At 45.9% G+C, this 19430-nt stretch overlaps 1 protein-coding gene across 1 annotated transcript in view; it reads right to left on the bottom strand.

Annotated features, from left to right (window-relative positions):
• Positions 1 to 19430, bottom strand: part of VAV1 (vav guanine nucleotide exchange factor 1) — a 77282-nt gene that overhangs the window by 29751 nt on the left and 28101 nt on the right. The window contains exons 11-15 of the mRNA XM_048487523.1: positions 15788 to 15889; positions 9660 to 9757; positions 7590 to 7609; positions 4099 to 4144; positions 2172 to 2308 (exon numbers count right to left, since the gene is read on the bottom strand). Of these exons, the coding sequence (XP_048343480.1) occupies positions 2172 to 2308; positions 4099 to 4144; positions 7590 to 7609; positions 9660 to 9757; positions 15788 to 15889 (403 nt within the window). The remainder of the gene's footprint in view (positions 1 to 2171; positions 2309 to 4098; positions 4145 to 7589; positions 7610 to 9659; positions 9758 to 15787; positions 15890 to 19430) is intronic.

Genomic DNA, 19430 nt, shown 5'->3' with positions numbered 1-19430 from the left:
ATAAATGTACCGGTAAGACACTACACTTAGGCAGAAAAAAAGTGCACAGATATAGGATGGGTGACACCTGGCTTGACAACAGTACATGTGAAAGGGATCTGGGAGTCTTAGTAGACCACAAACTGAACATGAGTCAGCAGTGTGATGCAGCAGCCGAGAACACCAATGCAATTCTGGGATGCATCAACAGGAGTATAGTGTCTAGATCAAGGGAAGTAATATAGTGCTACTCTATTCTGCATTGGTCAGACCTCCCCTTGAACATTGTGTCCAGTTCTGGGCACTGCCATTCAAGAAGGATATTGGCAAGCTGGAACAGGTCCAGAGGAGGATGAGCAAAATGGTCAAAGGTCTAGATCCCATACCCTATGAGGAACTGCTTAGGGAACTAGGTGTGTTAAGTCTGGTGAAGAGAAGGTTAAAAGGGGTGACATGATAGCCGTGTTTTAATATCTGCAGGGGTGTCACGGTGAAGATGGAGGAAGCTTGTTTTCTGCTGCTCCAGAGACCAGGACCAGAAGTCATGGGTTCAAGGTGCAGGAAAAGAGATTCCACCTAAACATTAGGAAGAACTTCCTGATGCTAAGGGCTGTGGAATACATTGCCTCGGAGGGTGGAGTCTCCTTCTTTGGAGGTTTTGAAACAAAGGGCAGCTGTCGGGGGTGCTTTGACTGTGTGTTCCTGCACAGCAGGGGGTTGGACTGGATGGTCCTAGCGCAGTGATGGTGAACCTATGGCATGGGGGCCAGAGGTGGCATTCAGAGCCCTCTCTGTGGGCACGCGCAAACAGAGCCCCCCCCCCCCCCCCACATCTAGGCTGGCCTGGGCTGCTGGGCTCGATTATTAGCATTAAACCTAAGACCTAGTTTTGGGGAAGTAGTGTAGGTAACCCTGTTAAGTGCTGTTAAACTAAAGCACAATCCTTTACCTGGGAATAAACTCAGTTGCTGGCACTGGGGCTTGCTTCTGAGTAAACCCTCCTAGGGTCGTGATTCACCCGTTGGAAGAGTTGCACGGTTGCTTCAAAGCAAAGCCACCGACTACCACCAAGCTTACTCCTGAGTAACGCTCGCCTCGGAGCCAACCGTTTTTTTCTAAATAAAAACCTCAGTATTCAGGTTAAATGACCGTGTTGGTACTTTGCGATAAATAAGTGGGTTTTGGGTTGCAATTTGGGCACTCGGTCTCGAAAAGGTTCACCATCGCTGTCCTAGCGGTTTCTTCCAACTCTGTGATTCTACAATTCACAAGTTCCCTCATGATAAAACTGCATTATAGCTAGAAGTTGAACACTGTGTTTGAACGTATTTATTGATTTATGCCCCCACCTTTCTCCCCACCTTGTAGCATTCTCTTTCCCCCCCATTTTATCCTCCCAATAACCCTGTGATTAGGCTGAGTGTGTATCACTTCCGCCAGGTGAGCAGCCTTTTGGAGGAGGCAACCTGCAAACAGACAAAATCAACAACTGTCTGTACAACTGCCATCACCCACACCTTGTGGTTCCCAACTTGTGGAATGGCCTGCCTGAGGGGGCGAGGAAGGCTCCCACGGTGCAAAACTGAGAGGGCCTTACTGGGCATGTGCAAAACAGTTCACAAACTTACGTGGGTAAATGATTGGGACTACGGGCTACAGCGCTGTGCAGAACTTGCAGTAAGAAGGATCACATTACATAATTTTTGCAGGGCTTCTTGTGTCAACATTAATACTTCTGCTACGCTTCAGTTCTATCTTTTAGATTCCTGGTTGGTTCCAGACTTCTTCAGTCCTAACACACTGCAGAGGCGCATCAGGGGGAAATGGCACCTGGAAAAAATACCTGCTCCGGGCCCCCCACACCCTCCCATGCTCAGGGGAGGGGCTTGGGGGCAACGCTCAGGGACTGCTCAACAGAGGCCCTGGGGAGAGCAGAAGTGGGCCTGGAAGGAAGGGAGGGCAGGGTGCCACAGTGGGTCAGCGTTGGGGAGGAGGGGAATGGGGGCGATCCCACCCCGCTGTTGTGTCCAGGGTCATTTGATGCCCCCCGCATCCCCGTGGGTGGTATGCCCCTGACACACTGTAATTGAATGCCCCATTTTGCTGACTGTATTGATTGTGTTATCTGCCTTGAATCCCAGGGAGAAAGGCGGACTATAAACAACATAAATGAGTAAAAATAAAATACTTGCCTGCCACCACAGCTGCTCTGCCTCAGCTCTGGTTACTTCCACGATATCTCCTATGCTGAGCTTCAGCGGCGGGCCAAATGCCATGGGTGGGGGAGGTACACCATTATACGCTTGGCAGGCCTCTAGTTTGGGCAGCCCTGAAAAGTAAAGTAAAGCTAAAGTTTGAGATAAAAAGTGGGTACAGCAAATTGTACGTGAGTTTCAAGGAAGAACATGTTCTTGGGACCAAGGCAGTGGTAGGGGGCGGTTCTAAGCAAAGTCAGAGTCCTCGTTTCAGCATAGAAACATCTGTTGGTGCAGTGGAACCTTGGTTATCGTGGCCTTTGGATATCGTCGTTTTCGTCAGTCACCCCGGCCGTTTTTTGGCTTTGGTTTTCGCCAGCACCTCAGTTTTTGCTTACAGTTTGCGTAAATTTACGCTTTTTGCATAAATTTGTTACGCTATCTGCGTAGTGCATGCGCACATGGTGTAGCTTCGGTTTTCGCCCGTTTTGGTTTTTGCCACGGGTCGCTGGACGAATTACCGGCGAAAATAAAGGTTCCACTGTATATGCAAGGGTCTGCCACAATCCAGCTACTAGAGGGTTAACTGTTGGTATGTAACCCAGTTGCTGAGGTCACTGTTTTATGACCTACTGTATGGTCAGTCAGTCAGACCTTGGTTACATGCTAGTGGTCATGTAGCCCGAGGTTATAAAGTTAACTCTATTTTCTTTGCTTGAACAGACTAGAGAAAACCACAAGGCTAGTTAGCAAATTAGCTGTAAGGATGTGGTCTTCTACTGTAAATATGTAATAGACAGGTGTGGAGAAATGGCTTCCCTCCTCCCTTTTCTCCCCCCCCCCCTTTCTCCAACCAGGCATCCTAGGACTCAGATTGGAGGGCAGAAATCCCTGCTTTAGGCAATGGTCCTTTGGTTGTCACTTTTGTTAGCTGTTGCCTTCCTTTATGCCAGGCATAAAATCTGTCAACAGCTGTTAGCAGCAAGAGTCAATGGAAAGAAGTCTGGTTCCTCATGCATAGGTTAGCCTACTGAATCCAGTGAAAATGTCAGCCCATCTCTAAGGGACCCAATTCCTTCACATGGCAACACTTCAGCCCATGGAGAATGGGCGCCATCTTGTTACCAGCCATGTCACCTACGAAACATGGCAGTGAGCTACTAACCTCCAAGGGTGTGAGTGGCCTCGAACCCGCATATCTGAGGGACTGCCTCTCCCCATATTGTCCTGCTAGATTCCTTGGCTCTTCAGAGGAAAACCTGCTGGAGGTCCCAGGCCCAAAAGTCATCTGGCAGGCCTCCACAAGGGCCAGGGCTTTTACGGCTCTGGCCCCTACCTGGTGGAATAGGCTCCCTAGGGAGATCAGGGCACTGCAGGGTTTACAAGGTTTCCACAGGGCCTGCAAGACAGAGCTGTTCTGCCAGGCATTTCCATCTGGCCAGTCGGGTTGACTGCTGTATCTGATTTCTCTATCACCATCTTGGCCCCCCGTGTGTACGGGGGGTTGGTTTTCACCACCTTGCTGTTATTGTTGGCTGATTTTATTTTACCATTGTTATGGTTGTTTTTATTGGTTTGTTGTTCGCCGCCCTGAGCCCTACGAGGGAGGGCGGGATATAAATTGAAATATTAGATAGATAGATAGATAGATAGATAGATAGATAGATAGATAGATAGATAGATAGATAGATAGATAGATAGATAGATAGATAGATAGATAGATAGATAGATAGATAGATAGATAGATAGATAGATAGATAGATAGATAGATAGATAGATAGATAGATAGATAGATAGATAGAAAGAATCCCAAAAGAACAAAGCTCATAATCCTCTCCTAACTCTCTCCAAGGTAGGTAGGTAGAGACAGACAGACAGACAGACAGACAGACAGACAGACAGACAGACAGACAGACAGACTCACCCAGTTCATGTTTTTTTCTGTCCTGTGTTTGCCGGTTGTATTTATTCTGCAAAGAAAACACAGAGAATCAAGTTCAGGTAAGAGGCAAGTAGTCACAATATTCAACCCCAGGTTTTGGGAAGTTTTATCCTATGAAAGATTTTGTATGTTTTCCCTACACATTATAGAAACACAGAGCTGGAAGGCAACTCAAGGGTCATCTAGTGCACATGCAGGACATTCACAGCTCCCTTGTCACCCACTCCCCCAGAGACCCCTACTCCATTTTGGAAGTGAAGGACTTAGGACTGTGTCTTAACTTCAGACTTCAGAGGGGGACTTGATCAGAGAGTCAGAGAGATAGTATCCTTTCTCTACTGCTCTGGCACTATCCTTCTGATGTATAGATTGCATTTCTTAGGGAAATACTTCCTGGCTTCGTGCTCTCCCTTCTCACACGCACGCTTCTCCATCTTGCCACCTTGAGCCACATGTGTCCTGCCCCTCCCTCCATCCTAGTTAGTTGGATTAGAAGAAGAGAAAAGAGGAGTTTGAATTTATATCCTCCCTTTCTCTCCTGTAAGGAGACTCAAAGGGGCTTACAATCTCCTTGCCCTTCTCTCCCCCCCCCCCACAATAAACACCTTGTGAGGCGGGTGGGGCTGAGAGAGCTCCGAAGAACTGAGACTAGCCCAAGGTCACCCAGCTGGAGTGCACAAGCTAACCTGGTTCACCAGATAAGCCTCCACCGCTCAAGGGGCAGAGTGGGGAATCAAACCTGGTTCCTCCAGATTAGAGTGCACCTGCTCTTAACCACGACACCACCCTGGCTCTCTAAGCTACATTTACTCTTCCCTGTCCAGAAATGGAGTTCCTACAAGAAATGTAGTAAATTAGCTATTGGTCAGATTGTCTGGCATTGCTAACATGCCACTGGTCACGTAGACAGAAGTTATAAAGTAAAGTATGTTTCTTTGAACATAGAAGCCATGTGAGCCACACAAGAGTCCTAGCCATATGAAACCATGAGGTGCAAGTATGTAACTAAGGCCCCTTCCGCACACGCAAAATAATGCGTTTTCAAACCACTTTCACAACTGTTTGCAAGTGGATTTTGCTATTCCGCACAGCTTCAAAGAGCACTGAAAGCAGTTTGAAAGTGCATTATTCTGCATGTGCGGAATGAGCCTAAGTGTAGTGCTAGAATAGAAAGGTGTTACTATTTTCTTTCCATGTAACCAGTGGCGGGATTCAAATAATTTAACAACTGGTTCCGGTGATGGGATTCAAATATTTTAACAACTGGTTATTTACAAGCACCATTTTAACAACCGGTTCGGCTGAAGTGGTGCGAACCGGCTGAATCCCACCGCTGCATGTAACCCTCCCTAACAGTTAGTAAAATTCATTTATCTAAAAAGCAACTGTGTTTTGGTTTATATTATGCTACTCTGCTAATATATTAAATTTATGCCAACCAAAAGCCCCAGCTGTATGTATGGAGTTTTGGAAATTTACAACTTCCCATCCAAGAACGTAGGTAAGGGGAGGGTTTCCGGGTTCAACCCCCCATTACATGTTGAAGCTCCACCCCTGCCATGCCATGCCTCCACCCCCCACCCCACCCCGCTCCCACCGGCTGGGCTCCCACCCAGTAGTCCCTTCTTCCCTCCCCTCTGGGGAGAAGAAACTGCAGTCCCCTGCCTCTGAGAGCTGCTTTTATAAGCACTGCCGGGGGCGGGGCTTGGGAGGCATGGCCACACCCCCAGGGGCGGGTGGGGGCATGACCACATCCCCAAACCCACCCCATTAAAAAATCTATAGCAGTGATGGCGAACCTATGGCATGGGTGCCAGAAGTGGCACTCAGAGCCCACTCTGCGAGCATGCTCAAACAGAGCCCCCCCACAAACATCTAGGCTGGCCTGGGTTGCTGGGCTCGATTATTAGCATTAAACCTAAGACCTAGTTTTGGGGAAGCAGTGTGGGTAACCATGATAAGCGCTGTTAAACCCCACTGATTTTCATGCAAAGAACTAAAGCGTGATCCTTTATCTGGGAGTAAGCTCGGTTGCTGGCACTGGGGCTTGCTTCTGAGTAAACCCTCCTAGGGTCATGATTCTCCCGTTCGAAGAGTTGCATAGTTGCTTCAAAGCAAAGCCACCTTCTACCACCAAGCTTACTCCCTAGTAACGCACGCCTCTGCGCCAACCATTTTTTCTATCCTAAAACCTCAGTATTCAGGTTAAATTGCCATGTTGGCACTTTGTGATAAATAAGTCGGTTTTGGGTTGCAGTTTGGGCACTCGGTCTCGAAATGGTTCGCCATCACTGATCTATAGCTACGTCACTGTTCCCATCTGTATGGAGGCTAACATTTCTGGAAAGATGAAACCAAAGCAGATTCTAGAAACAGGGCAAAAAATAGAGAAACAACACAACATGACAGAAGGAAAGCAGGCGGCAGAGGATGCCGTGGGAATGCTTCAAAAGCCCCTCCCCCCAAATCTGAGAACGGGAGCAAAGGAAGTTATCTATGAGGAAGCAGCCACCTCTAGCAACCGCCCCCCACCCCCCAATTATCCTTAACTGGCCATGCTGCTTGAGAAGCATGTTTGCGAAATCTAGGTTGTCATTCTGTGCTTTCCCCCCATTGTTCAGTTGAATCCCATCAATAATTTTTTAACATTCTAATACAGCCCAAAGATATAGTAAAATTTACTTCCGCACACGCAAAATTTACTTAAGGATGTGTAAATAGAAACAGTTTATTTTGTTTCTGTTCTTTTAAAAAAAAGATATTGTCCTTAGTTTTGAGTAAATGATTACTGTTTGTCCATGCATATCTGAATAGACTAAATAGACCAAATAATAGATAGCTGATTAAAGGAGAAGTCACTATATTGCTGCTGTATATCTCAAACAAGCTATAATGATATATAGCTTTTTACCTAATCTAGTTACCATTATCCTTACTTTCTGCTTTCTTTCATCCTTCCTGTTTCCCTTCTCCCTTTTCTTTTAATCTTCCCCTATTTTCTTTTATCTTTCTATCCCCCTCCTCACTATCAGCACTTTATTGTAATGATTCTCAATACTTTATTGAGTATTGGAGCAGCAGTGGTGTAAGAGCAAGGTGCATTCTAATTTGGAGGAACCGGGTTTGATTCCCCGTTCTGTCGCCTGAGCTGTGGAGGCTTATCTGGAGAATTCAGGTTAGCCTGTGCACTCCCACACACGCCAGCTGGGTGACCTTGGGCTAGTCACAGTTCTTCTGAGCTCTCTCAGTCCCACCTACCTGACAGGGTGTTTGTTGTGAGGGGGGAAGGGCAAGGAGATTGTAAGCCCCTTTGAGTCTCCTGCAGGAGACAAAGGGGGGATATAAATCCAAACTCTTCTTCTTCTTCTTCTACTGTAATAAACTTCATTAAATAAATAAATAAATAATATTTTAACATAAATAATATTTTAACATTCGTTTAAAAAGAAAATTTGCACTCTCCTTCCATTTACCTTTTTTGTAGACCCAGTCTCTGTAACAAAGAGAAAAGAAAGAAAAGGTTTCAGTCATGAAGGCTGAAGAGAGAATGTGGGGATTGGCCACGCCTGCCGCGGGGACTCGGGACCGATTCTCCCAACCGCCAGAGGTATGTCTAGGATAGTCATTATGAACTGGTTAGTCCAGTGGTGGTGAACCTATGGCACGGGTGCCAGAGGTGGCACCCAGAGACCTTTCTGTGGGCACATGTGCACAGAGTTCATCGGGGGGGGGGGATCACACCCCTCACACACATCTAGACTAGCCTGGGCACAATCCTTTACCTGGGAGTAAGTTCAGTTGCTGGCAATGGGGCTTGTTTCTGAGTAAACCCCTCCTAGGGTTGTGAGTCGCCCATTCGAAGCGTTGCACGGTTGCTTCACCAAGCTTACTCCTGAGTAATGCGCGCCTCAGAGCCAACCTTTTTTTCTAAACTAAAACCTCAGTATTCAGGTTAAATTGCCGTGTGGGCACTTTGTGATAAATGTGGGTTTGGGGTTGCAATTTGGGCACTCAGTCTCGAAAAGGTTTGCCATCACTGGATTAGTCTGTGGAGGGGGTAGGATTTGGACATCGTTAGTCATTCGGCCTTCATCCCTTCCCACAGCCTGACCTAGCACACTTTGAGCTAGCTTTCCAGGATTTGAGAAGGCATGATTAGGTTCACAGCAAGAGCACCCCCAAACCTCAGCTTTTCTTGCATCCCCATGTGAGCAGGCAAAATGAGGGACAAGGAGGAGAATATGAATCAATGCCTTAGGACAGTGATGGCGAACCTATGGCACGGGTGCCAGAGGTGGCACTCAGAGCCCTCTCTGTGGGCACATGCAAACAGAGTGTCCCCCCCCCCCCCCCCATCTAGGCTGGCCTGGGCCGCTGGGCTCGATTATTAGCATTAAACCTAAGACCTAGTTTTGGGGAAGCAGTGTAGGTAACCCTGTTAAGTGCTGTTAAACCCCACTGATTTTCATGTGAAGAACTAAAGCACGATCCTTTATTTGAGAGTAAGCTCAGTTGCTGGCAATGGGGCTTGCTTCTGAGTAAACCCTCCTAGGGTTGTGATTCACCCATTGGAACAGTTGCACGGTTGCTTCAAAGCAAAGCCACCAACTACAGCGAAGCTTACTCCTGAGTAACACACACCTCGGAGCCAACGTTTTTTTCTAAACAAAAACCTCAGTATTCAGGTTAAATTGCCATGTTGGCACTTTCCGATAAATAAGCGGGTTTTGGGTTGCAATTTCGGCACTCGGTCCCGAAAAGGTTCGCCATCACTGCCTTAGGAAAACCCCGCCATAAGTGAGGGACCACGTAGCACCAGTCATCCCTTGACAGATAAAAGCCAGATGGCCCAGGAACTAGGAATGTCCGGCAGAGAAGCTCCCCAATTGTCTGTAAATCACACCTTTTGAGTTCCCCATAGATAGGTGAATGACTGCCATCAGGCTGCAATATGCATACCTGTCTGACACTCCAAACTGTGAGAAGGAGTCCCTTTGTTTGTACAAGGACGACCATAAAGAACAGTGAAAGATAAGGAATGCTGCAATCAGGGAAATGATGGTGTAAATTGTAACGTTCGGTGTTTCTTTGTTTAGAGAACATCCTGCCTATTTTGGGAACATCAATCTACTTTTGACATGTTATATGTAACCATTTGTCTGTCAAAATGTCTTTTGAAAGGTACATGCTTATGCCTTTGATGTACCCCGAGAAAACCCCTTATAAACCCTGGATTTCGGACAGTCCAGCGCGGCTCTCCTGGTGCTGACAAGACCCTTGCTGGTTTGAATAAACTTTGCTTCATTCTAACTCGGCCGTGGCTTGTTGGCTGGAAAGTTCGCTCTGCGGGTTCTTCCTCTGGCTGGAGGAAAGAAGGGAATCCCTGCTCCTTGGTTTAGGTGGCAGTTGGGAAACCCAATCCTGAGCGCTATCACCCACAGATGCCCTCGGGCTGCCCCCGAAGGGAATCTAACTGCTGAATGATGAGCTGCAGACCTCCCCCAGGAGGCATGTCCACCACAGTTGGATGCTGAGGGACCCACCTGAGCTGACTTTTCCACAGGGCGACACCCGATCGAGACATTCCTTGTGTGCCGCTGACCTACATTTGCTGCAGCGATAGCCCTGGTAGAAAGTGCCCCTGCAGGTAGGTGGAGAGAGTTAGGAGAGGATTATGAGCTTTGTTCTTTTGGGATTCTATCTATCTATCTATCTATCTATCTATCTATCTATCTATCTATCTATCTATCTATCTATCTATCTATCTATCTATCTATCTATCTATCTATCTATCTATCTATCTATCTATCTATCTATCTATCTATCTATCTATCTATCTATCTATCTATCTATCTATCTATCTATCTATCTATCTATCTATCTATCTATCTATCTATCTATCTATCTATCTATCTATCTATCTATCTATCTATCTATCTATCTATCCTGCCCTCCCCTGTAGGGCTCAAGGCAGTGAACAACAACAGCATAAGATATAAGAACATAAGACATAAGAACAAGAACAAGCCTGCTGGATCAGACCAGAGTCCATCTAGTCTAGCACTCTGCTACTCGCAGTGGCCCACCAGGTGCCTTTGGGGAGCTCACATTTAGGGTGTGAAAGTAATGGCCTGCTGCTGCTCCTGAGCACCTGGTCTGCTAAGGCATTTGCAATCTCAGATCAAGGAGGATCAAGATTGGCAGCCATAGATGGACTTCTCCTCCATAAATCTGTCCAAGCCCCTTTTAAAGCTATCTAGGGTTAGGTGCGGGCCACGGCTCACCACCTCTCCCTGTGGTGGCGCAGCATCTCTTTCCCAAACACCTCAATCAAATGCGTGTTGCGTGAAGAAATGTTTCCTTTTATTAGTCCTAATTCTTCCCCCCAGCATTTTCAATAACATGACAGCAAAACATCAATAATCATAGGATCACCATAATCATAGCATCACAGGGGCATGAACAGCAAAACATTAATAATCATAACATCACAAATAATCATAGTGGTACTCTGGGAAAATTGAAAAATTATGTTTTCTAATAAAGTTACTTAAATGAGCCCCTCCACATCTGCTACACACTCCATGGAGCCAGAGAATGAAAAGATATGCATATCAATAACAAAACCACCCATTGGAAGCAAACAAATCCTTTCTTTTACTTCATTTGACATATATTTAGGCATTCATTATTACGTGGTAGATTCCTTAATAGTACATTAATATTGATTTGACTTTAATAATGTCTGTAATCATTTTGAAGAATTGTTGTTGTAGATAGGAAAATATATATTTTGTAGCCAATAGTAGTTGACATTGGAACTCAAGGAATTTAGTCCTGGAATGGGGCAGAAGCCAACACCCAGGAAATCCCACCAGCCCAGAACAAAACCCTTTGGATTTACAAATTAAAAACCTGGTGGCGGCAGCTCCAGATGCTCCAGCCATTGAAGAACATCCCTGCACCCTCGTTGGACTGTTTAAACTTCCTTTTGTTTTGGAACCAAGAGGCGGGAGTCTCAGGACAGGACACTGTACAACACCCACTGATAAGGAGACTCTTGGGTGTGTTATCGATGGCCCAGGTTTTATGAATGGGACACTCTCCGCTCCCTGTTTCTGCGATGCCATGAGAAGACGTCCTATCGCGAGACTTCACAACTCCATTCATGAACTTGTAATTGTACCTTTTTGGTCGGGTTGGTGTTTTTACTATTGCTGTGGGGGTAAGTTACCTGCCCCCTTACCTGCCCCCTTGCCCCCTGATGGTGGATATAAAACTTGATCAGTGCTGGGTTTCGGGGGGCGCCTTTTGCCGAGCTGCTTTCGAGGAATCATTTTCGAATAAAGAAATTCACTTGCTCTCAAAGAATCTCCGGTCTTTCACACTGTTCCTTTTGTTTTGCTGCCATGAGCAGCAAACACTTGGGAACACCCGTGAAATCACTTTATGTTACCGGGGCAGCGGTAACAATAGCACCACACAACTATAAGACTAACATGCAATGAACATGCAATACCCCCTTCGGGGGTAGGGCGGTTTATCAAATCAAATAAATAAATAAATAAAATAAACTGCCACGTTTAACTGCCTCACAGAAGGCACTGCTGTATGTTGGTGCTCAACGGATGCCATTCCAAATAACATATGACATCCTATAAACCTCTGTGGTCAAAACTCAGCATGAGATATTGATCAAGGAGCTCCCCAAAGTATTTATTTATTTACTTCATTTGTACATCCTGCCTTTCTCTCCAGTGGAGACACAAAACAGTTCATGTCATTGCCCTTGCCGCCATTTTATTCCTCACAACAACCGTGTGAGGTAGTTTAGGCTGAGTGTGTGTGACTGGCCCAGGGTTACCCAGCAAGCTTAAATGGAAGAGTGGGGATCAGAGGTGGATCGCTCACCGGGACATGTGGGGTCACATGAACCTAGGTGCACACCAGGTGGTCACGGAGCCTCTGCTGGCCGGAGCAGCCTGGCAGGGCCAGGCCGAGGGGCAGCCCGTGGCAGGCTCCCGCCAGCTAAAATAAGTGGGGCGCGGGGGGCACCCAAAGCAGGTGTTGCCCTTGGCCATTTCCCTCCTCCTATGCCAGTGATGGCGAACCTTTTCGAGACCAAGTGCCCAAATTGCAACCCAAAATCCACTTATTTATCACAAAGTGCCAACATGGCAATTTAACCTCAATACTGAGGTTTTCGTTTAGAAAAAATGGTTGGCTCTGAGGCGTGTGTTACTCGGGAGTAAACTTGGTGGTAGTCAGTGGCTTTGCTTTGAAGCAACCGTGCAACTCTTCCAATGGGTGAATCACAACCCTAGGAGGGTTTACTCAGAAGCAAGCCCCATTGCCAGCAACTGAGCTTACTCCCAGGTAAAGGATTGTGCTTTAGTTCTTCGCATGAAAATCAGTGGGCTTTAACAGCACTTAACAGGGTTACCTGCACTGCTTCCCCAAAACTAGGTCTTAGGTTTAATGCTAATAATCAAGTCCAGCAGCCCAGGCCAGCCTAGATGTGTGGGGGCGGGGGTGGGGACGACTCTATTTGTGCGTGCCCACAGAGAGGGCTCTGAGTGCCACCTCTGGCACCCGTGCCATAGGTTCGCCACCACTGTCCTATGCCTCTGGTGGGGATTCAAACCTGGGTCTCCTCAGATCCTAGCCTGACTCTGTAACCACTACACCACACTAGCACTCTAAATACTACATTCACTTCACTACTGAAGATGGTATTTATTCTTTCTCCTGACCCTCAGTTTTCTCAGCGGCTTGCTCTTCCCACTCTACTGGGGACTCAGCTCTGCATACCAAGTTGGATAAGGACCAAGGGATATGTGTTTGGACTTTATTTTTTTATTTTATTTATTTGAGCATTCCTTAGCCACCTTTCAACCATATAGGAACTTAGGGCGGATACCATTTAAATAATAATAAAATCAACACTAGTTAAAATCTAGTTTAAAAACCAGTTAAAATCTAGTTAAAAACTAGTTAAAATCAATAATTTAAAACAAATGATAAGCAGACAAACAAGTCAAATTCTATGTATTGTCGAAGGCTTTCATGGCCGGAATCACTGGGATGTGGTGGGGTTTCCAGGCTCTTTGGCCCGTGTTCCAGTAGCATTTTCTCCTGATGTTTCACCTGCATCTGAAGATGCCAGTTATAGATGCAGACAAAATGTGAGGAGAAAACGCTACTGGAACACGGCCATACATCCTGGAAACCACACCACACCCCAGAATCAAATTCTGTCATGAATTTAAGACTGTCTTCCGCTGCCTCCTAAAGATTGAAAGTGAGCGGCCCAGGTATATCACCCATGGGGCTACCACTCAAAAGGCCCTCACTTGTGTACCCATCAGACAAATTATTTTGATTAATGAGACAGTCAAGAAGAAGAGGAGGAGGAGGAGGAGGAGGAGTTTGGATTTATAAGGAGACTCAAAGGGGCTGACAACAGGGGCGTAACGAGGCAGCCCTGGGCAAACTGTAGCCCTCGGCAAAACCTGAGTTGGATGCCCCCCCACCTCCCATGGGCGGCCACTCCACCATGACCAAATTTTTTTTGCACCAGGACATTGGTGTCTGCAGGGGGTGCGTTTTTTGACATATCAACACCAAAATTTCAGCGTATCATTAGGAGACTGTCCTTATGCTACTCCCCAAGTTTGGTGGGGTTTGGTTCAAGGAGTCCAAAGTTATGGACTCCCAAAGGGGGTGCCCCATCCCCCATTGTTTCCAATGGGAGCTAATAGGAGATGGGGGGTACAGTTTTGAGGGTCCATAACTTTGGCCCCCCTGAACCAAACTGCACCAAGCTTGGGGGGTGCCATCATCTCCAGATGATACCCTGAAATTTTGGTGCCGATACATCCAAAATGCACCCCCTGCAGGAACATCCTAGAAATTTGCAACAAGTTAAATCTTTGTTCTTGGCATTGAGTTTTCTCTGCATTGCTGCTTCAATGGGGGTTGCAGGCTGTGGGGGCACATTTCTTGAAGTGCACAGTCTCAAAATCCTTTAGGAGTCTTCATCAGGAGACTGTTCTGGCCTCATGATACTTCTGCTTGGTGCAGTGTTGGTTCTGGGGGGCAAAGGTTATGGACCCCTCAAAACTGTGGTAGCCCCCATCTCCTCCTATTAGCTCCCATTGGAACCAATGGGGATAGGGGCACCCCCTTTGGGGAGGCCATAACTTTGGACTCCCCTGGAACCAAACTCCTCACCAAACTTTGGGGTAGCATAAGGGACAGTCTCCTTGATGATATAGTTGAAATCTTGGTGCCGCTTAGCCTAAAAACTGCGCCCCCTGCAGGCCAAAAATGGAAAACCACTAAAATACCCAAAAACGAACCCAGCATTTTGATGCCCCCCACAAGGTGATGCCCTGGGCAGCTGCCCACCTTGCCCAATGGGCATTACGCCAGTGGCTGACAATCTCCTTTCCCTGTAAGGAGACTCAAAGGGGCTGACAATCTCCTTTCCCTGTAAGGAGACTCAAAGGGGCTGACAATCTCCTTTCCCTTCCCCCCCTCAACAGACACCCTGTGAGGTGACTGCGGCTGAGAGAGCTCCAAAGAAACTGTGACTAGCCCAAGGTCACCCAGCTGGCGTGTGTTGGGGTGCACAGGCTAATCTAGTTCCCCAGATAAGCCTCCACAGCTCAAGTGGCAGTGCGGGGAATCAAACCCAATTCTCCAGATTAGAGTGCACCTGCTCTTAACCACTACGCCACTGCTGCTCCATATACACTCCCCTTCCTTGTAATAAGTCCAAGAATGAGGTTGTTAGAGACTAGACTAGAATCTTGACCCAGAAGTGTGGGATCCTGTTCCCCATACCACAGTCTTAACAGAATATTGATGGGCTTTTTTCTACACTTAGGCAAATCAGAGCTTGAGGTCTAATCAGGTCTAAATTTTCCTTCCTGGCTGACTCTTCACTGATCAAAAATCCAGAATAAAGAGGGTTGCCCCAAAAGGAGATGGGCCAGTAATGATCTGTCTGGGCTCTTGACCCCATCCACCACCCAGCCCAAAATGATGCAACTGGATCTGGTTTTGGGGGTAGCTGTGTTGAACTGCAGTAGAACTAGGGTCCAGTCCAGGAGCACCTTAGAGACCAATCAGATCCTTAGGGTATGAGCTTTCGAGAGTAAAAACTCCCTTTTTCAAAAACCACAACTGGATCTGGACATTCAGTGATTTTGGCCAGCAGGAGATACCTGTCAATGTATTATTGAAGGCTTTCACGGCCGGATTCAACTGGTTCTGGTGGGTTTTCCGGGCTGTGTGGCCGTGGTCTGGTGGATCTTGTTCCTAACGTTTTGCCTGCATCTGTGGCTGGCATCTTCAGAAGTCTGTTTGACTTTTCTCTGTGATACACCTCTGAAGATGCCAGCCACAGATGCAGGCGAAACGTTAGGAACAAAATTCACCAGACCACGGCCACACAGCCCGGAAAACCCACCAGAACCAGATACCTGTCAGTTTCTTCCTGGAATGTAAATTGGTAACTTTCTTTCCATGCTCCTGCAGATAACCTTGGGTTAGTCTCAGTCTATTCCTTCCTTCCTAACCAGTATAATCACAGACAACTGGATGCTCTCTTATGGTGACTGTGACCCTGTCCCTTGAGTGGATTGGAGATGTGTCGTATACATACCTGAGCAGCATCTGACAAGCCTTGCAGGTGGCGGTCTCCTCAAAGGAGTGCATCTGGAATTCATGTCCGTTGGCAGTGGCATTTTCAGGGTAGATATTTGAACTGAACCAAAGAGAGAGAACAGACAATCAGCAAGATACAGTGGAACCTCGGTTTTCATTGCCTTTGGTTTTCATCAATTTCGGTTTTCATCTATTTTTTCAGTGAAAAATTTGTCTCGGTTTTCATCGATTTGCCTCGGTTTTCATCGATTTGCAGTAAAGCGGAGGGTTTTGTGGAGAAAAATCACCCGGACAAAGCTGTCGCAGGCCATGTCTGCAACTTGTTTAATGACAATGTCTTGCCCCATTTCAGACAAATCTTAAACAGGCGTCAGAAACAGACCTCGTCAGACAGCTTTCTGGTGCGACATTGGTCCACTGGCTCTGAAGCTGGTCCTAGTGTTATTGTTTGTTACTGTTTTCAGCATTAAACACTATGTTTATTCACCAAAAATGTATTTTTGGTATGTTTTTTGGAGTGGCTAGAACAGAATAATTGGATTTACATTGATTCCGATAGAAAAGTTTGCCTCGGTTTTCATCGGTTTCGGTTTTCATCGATTCTTTTCAGACGGATTACCAATGAAAACCGAGGTTCCACTGTACAGGGAGGAAGGCTGGAAAAACTGATATTTCTACCTGCCCAGCAGCAATTTGGTATATTTTCTCCAATGGACAAACTGTTAATAATTCTTAATGTTAAACTCATATTTTTAAAAATTATTTTTCAACTTCTCCAGAAAAAGTATCTTGTGTTGGGATATTTGCAAGTGTCTGTCATAACTCAGTCAAGAATGGGTTAATTGTGTGTATGTTAACATGTTGCTGAGGTCACTGTTTTATGACCTGCTCCATTGATTAGCTATTGGCCAGACAGTCAGACTTTGCTGACAAGCCAGTGGTCACGTAGTCAGAGGTTATAAAATTAACTCTGTTTCTTTGAGCAGAACAGAGCACACCACAATGTGACCATGAGGAGATGTAGACAAGATGTAACCAAATGTAGTACTATAGATATGTAACAGCATTTCTTATTTTTCTCCATGTAACCCTCCCTTATAGTTAGTAAACTCATTTATACAAAAGCAACTGAGAATCTGTCTCTTCTGTTTAGCTCTACTAATATATATTAAAATTGCCTACACCTTGCCCTTCCAAGATTTCTTTTTCAAACTTCATCTTCAGCATCACACTAACATATTTCACATTATCATTCTTTCTGCTGTCAAGTATCTATATAATAAACCTTGTGCAACCTTTTGGCATGTTTGGATTTCTGAAACTGGATGATGAACGCCCCACCAGAGGACTTTTTGTAAAAACAATCAGGAATTGAATGATTGCTGTAGAGTAATAATGGTGCCTGATCTACCAGTTACTAGGTTTAACTTTTTAAAAGGAGGTCTCTTGCCCTTTTTATTGCATAGTTATAGGAGGAAAGATGCAGTAGTAGTCAAGGAAACAGGAGGAAGTAGGGATAGAGGAATGTTGGGGAACTGGTCAAGAGGCAGAATGACTAAAGAAAGTGAAACAAAGTAGATACCAAGCTGAAAAGGAAGAACTTGATGACATAACAGGTTGTTGAAGTTGTTTTCACATTCGAAATTGCCACAATTTGTCCATTAAAGGAAATCCAGGTTATTGTACCAATGTGTTGCAGCCCAGTGTCATCCATATATATTTTATGTTATAATATTTTAATGTTATAATATTAATTTTAATGTTATAATAAAATAACCTTTTATGTTATAATATTTTAATATGAACTACAAGGTGGCCCATTCCCCATGATTTTTAAAAGCTTGTGACTGCAAGCAGAAAACATGACCAAGACACATTCTCTTAATATTTTGTCTCATTAGTATGCATTAAAAATGATGGTTCCGCTGCGTGCAACCACAGCATAACACTTTTAACCATTCAACTAAAAAAGAAAAAAATAAGTGGAAAATGCAATGAGCTTAGGAAATTAACAGGCAGAACAGCAAGAAGTTTGTGGGGGGTGGAGGGGAAGGGGGAAGAAGTGTGCCTTTGTAAATGCCTTTGCTCTTTATCTCATAAGTTTCAGTTTTGTTAAGGAGTGAAATAAATGCAGCTGACAGACTTGACTCCAATGCCACAGAAACCAGTCACCTAGCACTGGGAGAAAGTGCCTAACCCTGACTCAAAGAGAAAAGTTCAATTCCTGAAGATTTTGCATATTTGCACTTCTGGTACTAATCTTTTGGTGCGGGGAGGGGGCACGGCAGGGAGATGCTGGCAAGCAGGATTCAGAGGTGCCCACTTTTGCCCTGGCCACGCTATGCTTTGCAGGACTGTGGGCATAGAGGGCTATTTTCACTGTTGTGCAGAACCTCATATGTGGAGTTGCAAAGGAGAAGGTGCAATTTGTGCATGTCCCCTCATATCTTGGCTAGAAGAACTAGGCAGTTTTTGCATGGTCAAAATATCCCTGGGTGAGCACGGAAAATATCCCTGTGCAGCTGGGAATTCCGCACGGTTCCCGAAGCTGCACAGGGTCTGCCCTGATGTCGCTCCATGATATTTACCTTAGCCCGGGATTTTCAAAAATCGCCAGTTTGGAAGTTCTTTTTAAAAATCTCAGTGTGACCCTGCTTCTGCCTCTACCATGCAAAAACCAATCAGGAGTAGGACCGGTTTATTTTTCCTGCCCAGCCGCCTGGTCTCCCCGCCTTACGTTAATTCAAGCTGCTACTCAAAAACAACAGCCAATCAGAACACTGGATGCTGGGTATGCTCAGACATGCTTCTGAAGTAAGTACAGAAGTCCGGCTCATGAGGAGCAAACTGGAGCATTTCCTACTGGACCTAACTCTGCTCCTGGACAGAAGCAGGGAGCTGTGCAAAGGGAGAAACCGGGATAAAAAAAGCCCAGGTACATATTATCCTGGTTCAACCCCGGTGTAATTGTGATGGGCAAAAACAGCCCTAGAGATGTCACTGGGGAAGGTGGAACCCCAGAGCATGAAAAGCTGAATCCTCTCCAAGAGAAGAATTGATGCTCCACTGCGCATTCTGGGGAAAAGTAAGGAGAAAGCTGGAGGAAAGGCACGTGTAAAATTAATGCAGACACCCATTTAAAAAAGCATCAGAACAACAGAACACGAAATTCATGGTGCTTTGTAAGTGCATAAATGGCCTTACTTTTCTTTTTAAAACGATAGCAGGAAATGAGAAGATCCTGGCAATCGATTATTAAAAGATGATAAGGCTGCGGTGATCTAGCAATTCCTAATTTTGTTTAAATGGCTGGAATGCCGGTGGGCAAAGGGAATGGCACCCATGCTGCTCAGCGACAAGGAACATATGCTGTGAGGAAATGGCTCCTGCCTTCTCCCCCCTCCCCACCTTCTCCCCTTCTCTGAGCAAGTATCATAGATTTGGAGGACTTAAAAATGCTACAAGGATATCAGGAAGGACTACCTGACCGAGGGGGAAACGATACTTTGACCCAGACTGATCCAGGTAAAAAAAAAAAGGGGGGGGCACCTGGGAACTGATAAAACCCCTGGGAGCAGAGAGGGGAGGTCTCTTCTAGCTGGGCCACTGAAGGAAGCAGAGTATGTGCCTGGGCTCTGGAG

This window comes from Sphaerodactylus townsendi, linkage group LG03 (genome assembly GCF_021028975.2).
Source record: "Sphaerodactylus townsendi isolate TG3544 linkage group LG03, MPM_Stown_v2.3, whole genome shotgun sequence".
Classification (NCBI taxonomy): Eukaryota; Metazoa; Chordata; class Lepidosauria; order Squamata; family Sphaerodactylidae; genus Sphaerodactylus; species Sphaerodactylus townsendi.
Note: the sequence above shows the minus strand (reverse complement) of the source record. Positions and strands in the feature narration are given on the sequence as shown.